Below are 16,417 nucleotides of genomic sequence, written 5' to 3'. Positions count from 1 at the left end.
ACAATTTCAGAGTAATTTGAAACGAAGCGTCGATACATAAGCTTATCACAGAAATTCCAGTGATTTCTAGATCTTCGGATCTAGAAAAGGAATATGCGAATACCTAGGCCGATTGTTTGAGTATGAAATTCAAAAAAGGTATCGATTCTTGGCCAACCGATTTCCTTCTTTTTCATCAAGAGAAACGCGAAGGGAGGAGGAAAAGGTGGTTCGAAACTTGACTCGCACGATCTCTTCACGTAACACGAACAAATATAATCCTTGGGACGCGTGGTTGACTCTCGGCTTTCCACCGTAGTATTTATCAAGTTATGATAACTCGAACAGTTTGTTCGCATCGTGGATATAGTTCGCTTTTCAGTAAGAACAGTGCACCAGGCGTTGGGTTACTCCCAAAGGAGTTGTTAAAGTTTCACGATATAGCGGAGCGCCAACTTCTCTGTGTTGACCTTTCGAGACAATATTGTAGCAGACGTTGAGACCTAAATTTCAACAAGCGATATGATCCACAGAGATTTCTCTACTTACTTCAGTTTGAGTTTCACAGCTTGCATACTTACGTTAATATACGTGAACATGGTGTTCAAACTGTCACTAGTCCAGGGATTTTTGATATTACATTTTTCTCTGTTCGTCCGTTCAATTTAATCTCAGGCTACAAACGTGCTCGGTTTGTATATTCTTGGATAGTAAATTTAGTATTTACTCACCTTTGCTATGAGAAAAACGATGATACTAATCAACTCGTGCCTTTTTTCTCCATTAAATGCTGATTTTGAAGTCTTGTTGACTTCTACACACCTCAATAGACGCGCGTAACTTCTCAGAAATTCGGTAACACAGTAATGTTCGTTGTGAGTTTGGATGAATCTCTTCCACAAACTTGTTACATTGCAGTTTGCGTTACCGGGTGATTGCGTATGCGTAATATAAGTTCTGCCTTGAACTAAAACTATCGTGTACCGATAAAATACGGTAGAACTAAGCAGACCGAGTGACCGACTGCGCATGCGCAAGATAATTGAACTCTATTGGTCATCGGGATCGTGTCACTGAAATCTTTTCGTCTGCAAGACAGGGGAGCCAACTTAATCTGAACAGTGAATGAAATGTGAAACTTTTCCAGCGTCAAGTGGTGAGTTCATATTATGTTGTTATGATAAGTCGTAGAAGTCATCAGCCATTGCTCGGTTAACAATGAAAGATTGCTAAGCCTCGCTGAATCATCGCGCATCAAACACTTGAGATCTGCTCGTGTTGAGAAACTTTGCAACATGTATAACATAACCTCCGAGTGAGATTTAAGGTGGCCAACCTGCGTGGTAAGACATCAAAGCTTGCGCATGCGCAATCGGACGCTAAATCTGCTAAGTTTTACTGTTTTCTCTCTGTATATTCGTGCCGTTGTTATAACACTTCTCGTTACGTGGTGTGTATCAATGAATTTGTGCGTTTGTTTTGGTAAATGCTTGATTCCCTAACTGACAAACCGATTCATTGTCGAGTTTCAAGTGCGTTTGGTTCTATACGGAGTATTGAACATAACATTTTTTTATTCCACGTCTTCGAAGAGAAGAATCAGTACTAAAATTATCGTGTTGATATTTGTACAGCCTCTAAGTTACTCTACAATGAATTGAAGGTCGAAGAAGCTTTGATAAAAATCTGAAATGCTGGTATGTACAGAGAAAATCCGGTTAAAGTAAAAACGAGCAATCGAAAGAAATGTTTTTTGCTGATGAAACACGCTGTTACCATTAAACTGAAATATTTTACGATAATTATCTCATGACGTTCAGTTGCAAAAAGAGAAGGGAAAAAAATTATCGAAAGACTTGAAATGCTTATGTATCGTACATGTACCTACAAAAAAAAATCAAACGCCCTTTTGTGAACCATTGCTAATTCATACGGATAATTAGTCAATCAGGTACTCAATCCCATTAAACGGCGAAAAACGAAGCCAAATTATGATTTCTGTCTGAATGGAAATCACTCGTTTATACGTCGTATAAAATTTGCAAAATCATTTTGATGGAATGCGGAAAAAATTGTAGGATCATTATTAGTGTTTGCGTGTTATTAATGAGTTGTATGTTTTTGTTGACACACTCGGCACAGGAGAATATTTTTATGATAACTAGTAAAAAATGTTTTCGAATTTGCTCTGTATTTTCTAAATTCTGTCTCATTCTGTCCCCTTTAGTTGCAATTGGTGCGTTCGCGAATGTTAAAAAGTGAATTTTCAAATTTCATTGATGTATTCAAAGAAATTTAATACTGGAAAGAAGTTCCCCGATATCATCTGTTCATCGCGATTGATAATTATTCAAGCGAAAGACTTGAATTCAAAAAAGTCATTCTTATTGAAACTTCGGTTTAGAACTATTTTGAAAAAAAAAAAAAAATAATAATAGCCCTTACGTTACGGATCTGTTTTGTTTTGTGCTTTTTCAAAATCTATTTCGACGTACGGACAATTTTTTAATTTTTTTCCTCCGTTTCAAACGATCTTTGAAAGTAGCAGTGATTTAAAAACGTAGAATAGACGAAAAGCAAAATTCGATTCTGCGATCATTCTCAGGTCATCGAAAAACTCTCTGTAGGAGCGTGAGATTGTTCAGAAAATTCAAATCGTGCAGATCACTTTCACCAAGAACGCCAGCGAACGAACCAGTCGTGCTGCAAACAACAATTTGTTACTCATTGATGGCCCTTTCTCCACATATAGAGAAGACGTTGAACGCAGTTATGAACGAAGTTCGAATCTTGTAAGTCGTAAAACGAGACCTTAATATTTGAAGCAGCGACAGTTATCCCGGGATTTCTTATACATATCAGCCAGCGATCGAGCTTGCCGGTAAAAAAAGAAGCAACCAAGTCAGCAAGCCAAGTCAGTCGACCATGTTTGATTTAAGATTATGGAAAAAATGTTTAATGGAGGGATTCTGAAGAGGGTTAAATGTAATTTGTTACTCTACCCACTGGCCGAATCAAATCGTCTCATGCAGTATTTTCGACGTTATCGACCGAGTTATTCCCGCTCAGTGAAAACGCCTTATAATCATAATAAAATTCCTTTATTCAGTAAATCGAGGCACAAAAATCCGAATATACCAACGATACACGCATTTACATAGTTATATAATTTATATGTACAGAATTTTGATTCTTGCCGATTCTCTGATCAGTATAATCGTTGTAAGAAACGATATATCATTTTGGAGAAAACTTGTTACGTGATACACAAATCATCTGGAATGAAAAAATTAAAAAAAAAAAAAAAAAAACTTTCACAAAAGTCGAAAACATTCGAATAACGGTATGACGGTGAAAGCTGCTATGATTTAGGGTTATTTCGTCAGTGTGCAACTGCAATTCAGCGTAAATTTCGTGGGAAAATTAGCACTGCGAAAAATGTGAAATAGCAATATTTACAACACCGAGATGCGACTCCGGTGGAAAAAAAAAATCATTCCGTCGACTGTAAACAACTAGTGAAAGTTCAACGCCGCGCAGTTTTGTCCATACATCATTCTTTCAGCTTAGTCTGCTATTAGGCGAGTTTGTGGTCCCTTTCAAAACCGAACGTTTCCTCTCAGCCGATCGCTGTATTTTTAACTGTGATCGTATACTAGACTGTTTAAAATTTTCACCATCAACAATCGTGCTTTGGATTGATTAATTCTGATAAAAAATATGTAAGCAAAGCTCGACCCCCCCCCCCCCCCGTGCTTTGGAATATAAATACCCAAAATTCACCAATTTCTTCAACCAACTTTAACCAACAATGTAAAAATATACCTATTTGTTAATTTGCAAGCAATGAGCCAAAAAAATTTTCAAGTGACGTCCGGCAGCCACTGGCTTTGGATTAACGCTTTTATCTGACCGTGGCGTCGACATTGACGCAGTTACTATCAGAGGAACAGGAGGATGTATAGCACAGCAGCCAGTCCCAGCATTGCGGCTATCTTGAAATTTCTTATCAACGTCAGGTTAGCCTTGTTCATGCAGAGCTTTGTTGCCATCGCGCTTGAGCACAAGACGTACGATTCAAGATCAATGTCTGTCTGGACGTAAAAATCCTCTCGATCCATCGCCGTCATTCGATCATTCAACGCTCGGATTTTTCTTTGGTCGCTAGTCCAAGACTTTGACAAGACTGGCTCCAGTGTCTCTAGCATTGAACGCATGTGCTGATATTCCTTAACCATTCTGGAAAAAAAAAATTAGGAACATGGTGTAGAACGAGTCGATTGTTCGGTCGTATCGTGGTTGAAAATGAATGGAACGAAAGAACGTTATTCAAGGTTGGAATAATTAGTAAGCGGAGATTCGAAAATTAGAATCATCGACCCGATTCAGTTCTGGTACCATGCATTTTATATAAAAAAAACGTCCTCTTGGCAAAATAGAATAGAGAATTAGAATCTGGTATCTATATTTTGTTATACAGTGTATAAATAGGTCATTGTATGAATACCGTAGTTGATATTGGAGACAGTTCCATCGGACCTTGTCATTTTACCGTTGCGATTTTTATGTACGTTTATAATTGTTGGGTCAATTTATGCTGTTGTTTTATGCTGATACGGATAAAAGGTGAATGGTAATGGATCTGCAGAGAAGAAAACGCGAGGGTGTATCGAAAATCAGGAGAAACATATCCTTGGAACTTTGTCATTACAGCTGCGTGCAAATGCTGGTGTAAACCTTTCAGGATTATATCTGAATTTTAAATTCCTGCCTGCAGACATCGATATTCGGTACTTAATGCGCTGAGGCATGAATTAAACGGTGGCGAAGTATGAAAAAAATTCCACGCTATTGCAAACGTTGAAAATGCATTTCCGGAGAACAAAGAACGACCTCTGCGTTTGATGATTTTAAGGGGGAGCCGAAGCGGATCATTTAAAATTCACATTTTCAGATGAAATTTAATCGCCGCGTTCATTCATATCGTTTGCGATGTTCCAACCTAGATCTGAAAGAATTTTTATCCAATTTTTCTTAGCTTAGTTTTTACGCTTGTCATTGTAATTTTTTTTTTTTTTGTTTCTTCACGAATGTAAATCACTAGTTTCGAGATCTGAAATTTCGTTGTACCGCTTAAACTATTAAAATTTTTTTAATCCGTATGCGAAACAAAATGATTGTGCAATTGCAGTAAAAATTCAGGATCTTCGAGATTTGTTTTTACAAAAGTAACCAAAATAAACTCGATTAGCTTTATTCGCGTGTTTGCGATATTCGTTATCCCGTAAATTTGTTTCAACAAATTTTTTGATGGCACTGTACTCTTCAATGAATCCCGTTTTATTGACGCGAGGAAAGTGTAAAGAGAGAGAAAAAAAAAAAGAAAAATGTTAAACAAGATATTTGCGCGGCAAATAACTTGACGGAATTTTTTACAAATTGAAAACACGTCGAAAAAAAGAATCCTTGAACTTCAGTCAGGACTTTACGATGCTGTAAATTGGAGATTAAATAAACGGAACTATGTGGTGTAGGTTCTGTATGTATTTACCGAACACGTAACTCTGTACACTCGTTGAGTGAGGTATACAAGTTTGAAAACTGCTTTCAAAGTCGTTTTACACATGATTCTGAAGTACCGTAATATTTGAACATTCCGCGTTAATGGCAAAATGTAAGGTTGTTCGGACATCATAGCAATGAAAAGATAAAAACTGATTTTTTTTTATGTTTTTTTAATCGTTAATAAATACGTGTGAAATAATTTTTTTCAGACAGATTTGGCGAGTGGTTTTTGTGTAATTCATTATTAAAAATTGGATATTTAACATGTAGTCAATACAGGATCTTGTGTAAAACGCACATTTTTTATACAATTTAACCACACCTACTAATGATAAATATACAAAACACAGTAATTTTTATTTATCGATTATTGTAGATTACGCAAGAATTATTTAAAAAAAAAAACGTTTTCTGACTTGTGGTTTTGTAAATATTTTTATCTGAACGTTCTAAAATTTACGAAAATATCAGTCAGTCAAAAAACTGTGGCAACGTCGGATAAAAAACCGTATTTTCATGTTACATTTTTTTTCTTTGCAAATAGTCCGGTGCATCGATATTGAGTTTTTTCATTAGTCATTTTATAAATTTATAAATGAAATTCAACTAAACATCGAGAACATGCAGCTGTCAGATGCGCTGTTGCCGGATCTATTTTACGCTGAAAAATACTTGAGTCAAGAGACATTTGTCTATTATTATCACTAAATAAATAACTGAATTAATCGGCTTAGAAGTGATCTTGGTTAACATATAAATTTAAGTTATCAATTTACACGATCTAATTTTTCATTTTAGTCAAAGAAAAAAAACTAGTCGCTGTTTCAACTTACGACATTGCATATAACGCGGGCCTTTTCATCGTAGTTCCGAAACAACTTTTATTTCCAGTACATCGCGCCTCCATTCTGTACGGACCATTAGCGCATAATAAACTCTTTGGATGGTTTTTATTTCTAGGTGATCACGCCGTCGTATATAAGCAAGGAGGAATAAAATACCCGCCAACGTAATGCGTCAGCATCTAACATTACGATATCAATCACTGTCTGCCGAGCTGTAATTCATTCGCAAAAGAGTCGTTGTGAGCGAATGTAACGCTGTATTCATTGATACAACACTCGCTAAATCCAGACGAGAATTCGCCGAGATGTGAATAACCTCAAAAAATTTTACCGTCGTCTGCGTTCGGCCGGCGGAAACTTGTCGCAGTTTTGAGGTTACGTTCGTGACGGTTGGTCACCCTGGCAAACAGTTGCTCTCGTATTGTAGCGCATGCGCGTTCAACTTCAGCAGACGACGGACGATGCAGTCGTTAGGAATTCGCTCTATGTTTGCGTGTAATTTCGGAACTAACGAACCGATTTTCATTATTTTTCTTTCTATGGGTAGCTACAGCGTTTCGCTAGATTTTAGACTAAATTTTCTCACAACGAGATCAATAGTTTCAGAGATATAACAATGTTTGTAAGCCGAGTCGGAAGGAGCTCAGAAACTTATGCGAACGCTGACTGAACTCTTACAGATAGAGGAAAGTTATTTTTAAGAGTTTTCAAGTTTTCGATGAGGTTCGCAAGAAAGTTTTTATAAAGAGGCGTTTGAAACTAATAGCAGGTCAGTTATTAGCTGCTAGTTATTTATATCTCTCGTTGAATCGAATTATCCGCAATGAATTTTGTAACTATTGAACAAACTAAACGATGTGGGATTCCATTTTGGACTCATTCGATTCATGCGAGCCTCGAATCGCGTGTATACTCCATTCCATAATCGAGTTAGAGTCGCGAAATGAGGATACAATTATTTTGTCATTAAAGTTTTGTTTCCAGTACCCGAACGTTGCATCGAATAATTCCACTTTGTACGCTCGTATAGTGATTAACAAACCATAATGGTTATATCCTCCGCCATTGAGTGGTAAGTAGCACATATGGCAACGAATTACACCGCGAAATTCGCAATTAGTACAGTAAAAGCATCGGAATTCAAATTCGAAAATGTTAGATGACCCTTTGCATTGTATCCTGCGTTTCAGCGCGTTCTTGATGTTACGATGCGTTTAATACAACAGCGCAGAATCGCGCACTCGCTACAATAATTTGATCAAACGTTTAAACATGCGCAGCTGCAATTAGGGTGCTGTCACACCGAATTGCGATTGTGCATTTAACTTTCGCAAAAGCTGCTACACTGCAGTTACGTTGTTGCATTCAAAAACTCTGATGCAGGTAGTTTTATTCAGGCAATAAAGCCCTGATTTACATTTATTTCTCTACATTCTTCGTTCGATTTGCCTTGACGCGATAAATTATCGAATCATTTTATCCGCGAGATTATTCCGTTCTCGTAATGAGGAATCTAAGTAGACGAGAACCGGTTTGTGTTGTTTATTTGAGTGTCGCTTGTCCAAAATAATAAAATAATAAAATTATACCTCAAAGTACATTTTTTATCATTTTTGCGTAATTTATGAGAATCGATTAATATGAATTAGAGTTCTTTGTATTTTCATCTTTAGCTGTTGCGGTTAAATTGCATCCAAAATGTGCGTTTTACACAAGATTACTTATTAACCACATAATAAATATCCAATTTTTAATAATTAAATACACATAAGCGACCCGTCAGATATTTCTGACCAAATTATTAATTTGCTGAAAAGTTACAGAAAGATATTTTCTTTTTCTTTACCATAGTTAATTTAATACTGTCACTTATCGATCGTGATCAACCGATTCACTTTTTTTTTTTTTTTTTTCTACACTACACCGTAAAATCTTGATTCTCGTTTTTTACGATTTTCTTGAGATAACTGGGTATTAAATAATTGTCAAGTATATAAAATGGGGGTAAAAAATTTTCCGGCAAATTAAACGCCGCTATATATCTTGTAGAATTATTCTCACGCTGCGAGGAAACCGAAGATTAATGAAAAAAATAAAGAAAAAAAAAAAGAAAGCCTCATTTCCGAAACATGTCCGAAATATCTCAAAACCGTCTAAAAAAGTTTTGTAGTTACTTTGCCAAAGGAATTTTGAGTCAATATTTTCATTTTAAAGTCAAAATTTTAACATCGGTGCAATATTAAATAATTCAGTATTCAACGCCACGTGAACGTGAACAAATAAAAATGTTCCGATGAGTTTGTAAAAAACAACGAATAAAACAGTCTTTCGTGTCAGAGACAAATCGTGGTAAAGTGAGATCGCGACCACTTCGAAGCAATTTCGAATGAAGCATTGACATTCAAAGCGTCTGTTTAAAATAACAGTATTTCATAACTTTGAATGACGTAGATTTATTTTATTGGTTTGAAAGAATTAATTTCTATCTGTTTCGCCGGCCAATTCGACCTTGATTTCACTTAAAATTAACATCCTTCGATCGCTTACCTCGGTTTACCCCCGACCGCAACCAAAAACGTGTCGCAAAGGAACGAGGGCAGCCATTCGAGCAGCAGGACGACCAGAAAATGCATCCGTGGCCTTGACGTCATCCCTCGAATGCCGAAGGACGGAAAAGGGAATTCTGTACTCGCCCTGCACCCGTTCTCGATAAGGGTTCTCCAAGTGCAGCCGAGGGCTGGAACGCTGAAGACTGTCGCCGCTCGCTCGTAGCTTCTAAAACGAATGAAAACAACGCGCAGAACTGAAAATATGTATCGAGAAAAACGTAGTAGTTTCAAAATTACCGAGGATCTAACACCAAGTGGGTATCGTTTTGGAAAAGATTGCCCTTTTCTTTTTTTTTTACACGAAACACACGTTGTTCCATAGTTTTCTTAAGATGAAAGGATGTGTCGCAAAATTTATAGGCGACAGTTTTATCTCGTAATACCACAAAAAGTGACAAAAAATTGATCTACGTATTTCTCACACATGGTAAGGTCTAAGGATTTGAGAATTCATGGATTTTCATATCTCGATGCGAAACATCGCGACGTCGCATCGAAATCGCAGCTGAATTGAAATTTCGGGCACAAAAAACTGATCGAAAGTTTGTAGATCGGTTCGCGTGTAATTTTATCATTTTTACAAAATTCCACTCGTTGAAAGAAAAAAAAAAACTCTCTTTGCTGTTTTTCGCGAATGCTTGTCTCGTACCTTCGTATGGTGATTGGAGGTTAAAATATGTCGGTAAAAAACAAAGGAACATCCATTTTTTGAGGTCTGTCGTTTCGAAGAAATGCAAGTACATGGAATTTTTTAGGTATTTAAATTTTGAAAAATTATTCCTGCCACTTTTTCATACGTTTCACTTTTTTTCTATAATACAAATGAGACATATTATCTTGTTTTGATGTCTAACGAATATCTGCCAAATATTGTGTAACATGTATACAGATTTAGCAACGATAATTCTTGGTTTGTTAATGATAATAATTGTGATACTGTTACACAACAAATCGTAAATAACGATGTCAAATATATATTTTATAACAAGGATCAATTATCGTACGTTCAGATATTCCAATGTAGTAAAATGTTTTTAATATTTTTCCATCAATACTCATGCACGCATGATACAAAGAAGTGTAATTTAACTAACGGCAGAAACATTGTTACACGGTCTTATTAAAACGGCGAAGAAATACTGAAAGCGAAAGTGCAACGGCACCTGTGTAATTATTTACCCGCGATAATTATCAGCGATAGCGATAATTTAACGGATTATGCGGTCAAAAACATTGTTGAGCCGTCGAGAAAGCAACTCCACAAACCATGACGACATGTTATAAGGCATTCCATGCCATTTCGATAAATGATATTCCCTCTCCATTTTTGATTTTGTTTATAATTTTTTATACGATTATTCTATCTCCAACTAGCACTCCCAAATTATTTGTATTTTTTTTTATTTTTTTTTATTTCAGCCGCCAACTTCTTATGAATTCTTAAACCTCAAGACAAAGATTTCAAAAGATATTTGATCCTCTCCCAAACATTCTCAAATATTCTTCGGTTAAAGACGATCATTTTAGGCCACATCCGGAAGTAAAAGCTGGTGTATTTTTTTTTTTTTTTACACGTCATTCGCTGATTTGAAAATTTTCTTATTCACCAAGCGGATGTGAAATTATGCATATAATCGTATTCCCCAAAATCAAAGTGTAACAACTCGAAAAATATCGCTTCTTAAAAATTGCTGTAAAAACTCTATTTGCAAAAAAAAAAAAAAACTCTTCCTTTTGCTACGGTTTTGTTTCAATTTTATTTTAAATCATTTGTTGTTTCAGGGATACGATAAATATAGACGTGTTCATAGGCATTTGTATCCGGACGTAAATTAATGTACATACATATAATATATGAATATGCACATCAATATATATATATGTATAATTTCACACCCGCTTGGTGCACGAAAATGAATAAATACCGATACAAATGACAAATTGAACAAAATTACGCAAAAAAATTTTCTTCAATTTACTAAATTAAATATAAGAAAAATACTTTTTCGTGAATTTTTTCGAGAAAATCAAACATGACTTCCTGTTTTAACGTTTAAAAATTCGTAAAAATATATCGGCTAGAGAAAGAAAATCTGTACGAAAAATTACGAAAGCAATGAAAAATATGGTGGGGAAAAAACATGGGTCGAGTTGGCATGGAATACCTCATATGTAAATTAGGCACGGCTAGTTTGACTTTCTTTTCTTGTTTATATCACGCCGTATAATAATCACGTTTATACTCCTTGTGGAATCCGCAGATTGCATGACCGGATGAATATCTGTTCTAAAACGCGTTTCTTTCATTTCGACGCTAGCAGCTAAATGTGGGCCATTTCATGCCAGTTGATTCATTTTTCAATGCTCGATTTCTTTTGAATTTATCAAGACAATATCTGCAGCAAAAATAGGTGTGCTACTTTTTTTTTTTACAGTTTTAATTGAACAAGATTTAATTTGAAAAAAAAAAAAAAAACAAAAAAGAATATATAGAATGAAAAAGAATTACTACCAACGTATTTTTATTTGCAAATTTGTCAAGTGACGAAAATTTCGTTTCTCAATGAAGCGGGAATGAAGTTACAGTAAAAGTCAGAAAAACGACTTTCTATAATCCACGAAATGGAAATTTTACACGTGATTCGAACTGAAAGGTCAACTTTCTTTTACTCGTTTTTAACATCGATATTCTTCTATGTCTTGGGTGATTCTTGGGTGAAAATTATTACAACATACATTTTCGTCGATTGTATATAACGTCCAGTATCGTACTTTAATTTTTTTTTTTAATTTTTTTTTTTACAGACTTATCGTTACTTGTGAATTCGACCAGTCGGTAAGGTCGTAAACTTTTTCTTGGTCTTAAAAAACTTTCACTGTAAAAGTGACGATATAAGAACGTTCATTTCAATTATTCTACGTTGCGACAAACTGATTGAACAATTCGCGTGGAGCAGTTTTTAATTCTCTCGATTATCATCCGTCAAAAAATATTAATCTAGCTAGAACGATTCTTGAATAATTTTTCAAATGCAACTTACAGACGCAACACTGTTTTACCTAAGAGACTTCCTGCAATGTCACACGAATCAAGGTCTTCTAGTTATGCAAGATCATGTCAACGTTCTGGTCCTAATCAAGATTCTATTCGCAGCTTGTAAACAGGTTTTTTTTAACGTTATCCTTATGTATCAGACATATGAATTTACATTTTTGGACCTATTAACTTACCATTATCGTGAAAGTGAAAAACGATGAGAAAATGCAGAATCATTTGATTGCGTAATAAACATCGTTCTTTTCGCAAACAGCGTAATTAAATATTGAAAACTTTCGAGCGACAACAATCGCAAAAAATAAAAAAAAAAGATACTAGATTTTCCACCGTCATAGAAAAACCGGTAATTTTTCTTTATTTTTTCGAGGCTAAGATAATTTCAAAACTTGGTAAGATATTTCCACTAAAGGCTTTAATAAATTGACATGAACACATAGATTGATAAAGGAGTTGAGTTTAACTAATACGGCCGTTGAAAGTTTCATTCAACAACCCAAATGATTGTTTCGATTATTTTTTTGTTGAACCTAATGATGTATTGATTTTTTTTTTTTTTTTTGTATGAAAAATATATTCATATCGACGTTCGTATTCGATGCTCATATTCGTTAAATCTAGGAAAATCTTAGGACTGTGCGATTAATCGATCGAACGTAAAATCGGACTGTTCAATTAACCCTTTTCTCTATTTTTTTTCGATCAATCGTTCACTTTCTACCCGAATTGCCACGTGAAGAATATTTTAAATGCTAAGACAGTCAAAAACGTGGCAAAATTATCAGACAAAAAACTGCAAGTTTATTTCGAACGATTTTCTCCAAACAAGATTCATCAATCGTTGAATCCGTCTTTCATTTTACAATATCTTCGATCAATCGACAAATCGTCCCTTCGCTGAGAGAAATTTTTAGATCCGTTTATTTACTATTTTCATTTTTTACGACAACCGAAAAATATAGTTCTAGGTAGAAAATGAAAATTAGTTTTCTAGCTGATACCAGAAAGTCTAGTATCCGTAACTATTCTTTCTCATTACGATCACTGTTGCTAGATTTTCTTGTAACTGTTGGGAAACTTCAATGCTCGTGCAAGAATAAACTGACGTCAAAGCCTTATTTAACTAAAAAAGTAGAGTAAACCTCAGAAACTAATTTCGTTGCAAGCAACCGACCGACAGATCAATCGGAAAAAAACATTAAATCAAACCAATCAACCTCCGATCATTCGATCAACCGTGAAAACTCGTCGTCGGTTTCATCTTCAAATCAATCCTCAACCCCCATAAAAATCCCCGTAAATCTCACCTCGTCCCTTTGTCCCATGCCGAGGCGATGAGGGTGTTGGCCGCGATATCGACCGGAAGTATCGCCGCGGGAGAATCGGGATTTCCGAGAGCGTATCCGGCGCCGATCATGAGAACCGTCGCCCCCTTCAGGACGCTCGTGTAACCAGGAATCGGTTCTTTCGCCGCCGGTCCGATGGCCGGAAATCGGATCATGACCAACGGGATCCCCGGGAGTTTTGAATTAAGAACCGACTCGGTGATCCGTCCTCTATTCCCGAAGATGCTCGTCGCGACGGCCGCCGATTTTAGGGCTGGCAAATTGCAGCAAAAGTCGAGAAGCTCTTCGTGCGGACCGCCCGCGTGGATCACGACGTTCAAGCCTCGGAGACGCGCCAGTTGATCGTCGTCAAGGCCCAAATTTTCGTACACCAGATTTCCCTCGAAGATCCGAACCCGCGAAATCGCTCCCGGACATTCTTGTTTCACTCTTTCGAACCTGTTTTTTTTTTAACGTCAGAGAAACAAACGTGAGTGTCGGAATTTCGTGTCGCTTGTCTGACGGCGTGGAACGCATCCGCGAAAAGAGCTAATTTAGCGATGAAAAGAAAAAAGAGTGTAAATATCTTTTTTCGCGGCATTCGCAACAAAAAGTAATCAACACAAACGTCTGCAATAATGTTGGACAAAAAATAAATGAAGGTTAAAGTTCTTATGTTTGGCGGATACGCCTTTTCAAAGTCAAAATATATTTTTAGTTATCGCTTTTGTAAATTGTATAAACTTGCATTCGCCATCTTTGGCTTATTTTTTTTTTTTTTTTTTTATGAAATTTGATAAATTGAATTGAAACGTCGAGAAGTTTCACGATGTTTTTTGATACATTGACATCATGACAGGGAATCAGGGAATTTCTCTCTTGGGATCTTTGGGCATCTTTCCAACAATACTAATTCAAAAATGATCGGAAATCAAATTTTCACACTTTTACATTCACGCATTTACGCTGATAAATAATTAACAACTGATTGTAACATATTTTCACATGCATTTTGTTACGGATACATCTTTTCCAACTATCTAAGAAGAATGACTCGCAGAAAAAATTACACTACTGCTTATTATGGATACATTTAAGGTCTGTTTGTATGAAATTTTTGTCCACGAGCTGCAGGCTGTTTATTTACACAGAAAATCGTGAGAGTAAAAATATGTAGTATAAAAATTGCAACTTTCGTTCCGAGAATTTGAACATATCAATTAAACATAATCGAGCTGAATCTCTGTAACTTTTGTTATCACTTTTGTTTTTAATTCCCTTTGATTCCAACGTTTTACAGTTCAACAGTACATCTTTGGAAATTTTATATTATCAATTCGATTTCGTCATGAATTTGGCTGATAGAATGTTTCATCGTTTTGGCTCATTTGACTCTGGCTTGTCACTTCGCGTTTCACGATTGGCTTGAAAGTTTCCAGTTGGTATTTAGATGTACAGCAATGTTCATTAATGTTCAAAATGCGACTCCGATTCTACGCGAATTACGTGACAACGACTCCCATTCTCTTACGTCCACTTCATCGTTTTGCACTGTCGTTCACGTTATTTGTGAGAGAATTGTGAATAACCAGAGATCGGTTCCTGGTGAAACGATCGTTTTACCTTAGCTCTCGGAGAATACTTTCCACAGCGTGTATAGTTGACGTGATTTCTTTACTATAAGTTACGTACTATGAGAAGCGTGTAATATTACTGAAGAATGTGACGAATGCTGGGAACTTTGAACATCGGAACTAAACCTGAGACCATTAAGCATCCCGTTGAATTATCGTAAGCGTTGAAAACAGGGCCAGGAATTAAGTGTTTTTCTTTCAACTTTTTTAAATTTTTTAAATTTTAAATTTTCTTCCAACTGTTGCGAAAATTTAACGCTTGTGCAGCAATAAATTGCCATTAAAGCCTTATTCAACTAAAAAAGTAGAGTAAACCTCGCAAACCGATTTTCCGTTGCAATAACCAAAAAAGTATCGACAACAGCGCGAAACGTTTACGCGTACCTCGATTTTCGTAATTTCAACAATATTCAAACAGTTGTTTTTAACGATACCTGTTGTACTAAATTTTTCTATCTACCGTAACAAATGAAATTTTTTTTTTTTTTCAGTGCACGCGTAACAATTTACCGACCCGCGTGATGAGAGCAAATCTTTTATCCGGTCTTCGCTACTCCGAAGATTCTTCGACCTTAGAATCACGCTGATAGCTTTTATGTCCGGACAAGATCTCAGCAGTTTTTCAAGCACCGCGTTTCCTATGTCACTTGTAACTCCTGTCAGGAGGACCTCCTGGCCCGCAAACCACTCGCGAACGGTCATCGTTACTGACTGAGAATCGGAAGCTGCTCGCCGGTATATGAAAGTGCATAGAGAGTGCAGCTAGACGATGCCAACTAAGAAGGGCAACCAGTTCTGCTGGAGCCATGAGATTATGGATGAACGATTTGGCCGATAAACAAACTTGTATCATCTCCTTTTTTCTTTTTTTTTCTTTCTTTTTTTTTTTAAACTTTTTTTTATTATTACATACCCGTGTCCAAGGATTTTGTAACTCGATTTTACGAATTGTTTCACAGTATGAAACGTGACTGTTTTCCATTCAACAATAAATAACATGTGAGAAAAAAATATGCTCGTATCAGATTCCTTGTGAAATTTTCAAAAACAATCGGGAATATTATATCGACATAAATGAGCAGACAGTCAAGTTATCTTGTTTTAGAGACTTTTATTACTCAAAGCTGAAAACGGTGAAGTGAAGCTGACCTGGGATTTTTTTTTATGAATAAAAAATGGTTATTATTTATTTCACAATAAAATCAGTACGATTGGAATGATCGGTGTACTTTTTTTACTTTTCATCCAAACGGGAAAATGTCACGCGGTATAGATTTGATTGGAAAAACAACCGTAAAAACGTATACACAGGATCTCTCATTTAATTTGACACAGCGGAATATCCTGTGAACAACATATTTGAGGGAATAATGTTTCAAATAAATGTTTCACGGTTTAACCGGGT

The 16,417-nt window shown here is 36.0% G+C and overlaps 1 protein-coding gene across 1 annotated transcript; it reads right to left on the bottom strand.

Moving 5' to 3' along the window:
• Positions 1-3,822: 3,822 nt before the first annotated feature.
• On the bottom strand, positions 3,823-15,714 carry LOC124301095 (putative fatty acyl-CoA reductase CG5065). The gene is made up of 4 exons (XM_046755788.1): positions 15,527-15,714; positions 13,361-13,837; positions 8,937-9,164; positions 3,823-4,218 (listed from the first exon to the last, which is right to left on the bottom strand). Exons 1-4 carry the CDS (start codon positions 15,712-15,714, stop codon positions 3,921-3,923), a joined length of 1,191 nt encoding a protein of 396 aa, XP_046611744.1. The 3' UTR covers positions 3,823-3,920.
• Between the last annotated feature and the right edge of the window lie 703 nt (positions 15,715-16,417).

The sequence above is a fragment of the Neodiprion virginianus genome, chromosome 3 (genome assembly GCF_021901495.1).
Source record: "Neodiprion virginianus isolate iyNeoVirg1 chromosome 3, iyNeoVirg1.1, whole genome shotgun sequence".
Classification (NCBI taxonomy): Eukaryota; Metazoa; Arthropoda; class Insecta; order Hymenoptera; family Diprionidae; genus Neodiprion; species Neodiprion virginianus.
Note: the sequence above shows the minus strand (reverse complement) of the source record. Positions and strands in the feature narration are given on the sequence as shown.

Coding starts and splice junctions, on each gene's coding strand:
- LOC124301095 (XM_046755788.1), bottom strand. CDS start 15,714: ATGACCGTTCGCGAGTGGTTTGCGGGCCAGGAGGTCCTCCTGACAGGA. Junction 13,838..15,526: donor GATTTGCTCTCATCACGCGG/GTCGGTAAATTG, acceptor AAAAAAAAACAG/GTTCGAAAGAGTGAAACAAG. Junction 4,219..8,936: donor GCGGTCGGGGGTAAACCGAG/GTAAGCGATCGA, acceptor TTTTTTTTCCAG/AATGGTTAAGGAATATCAGC.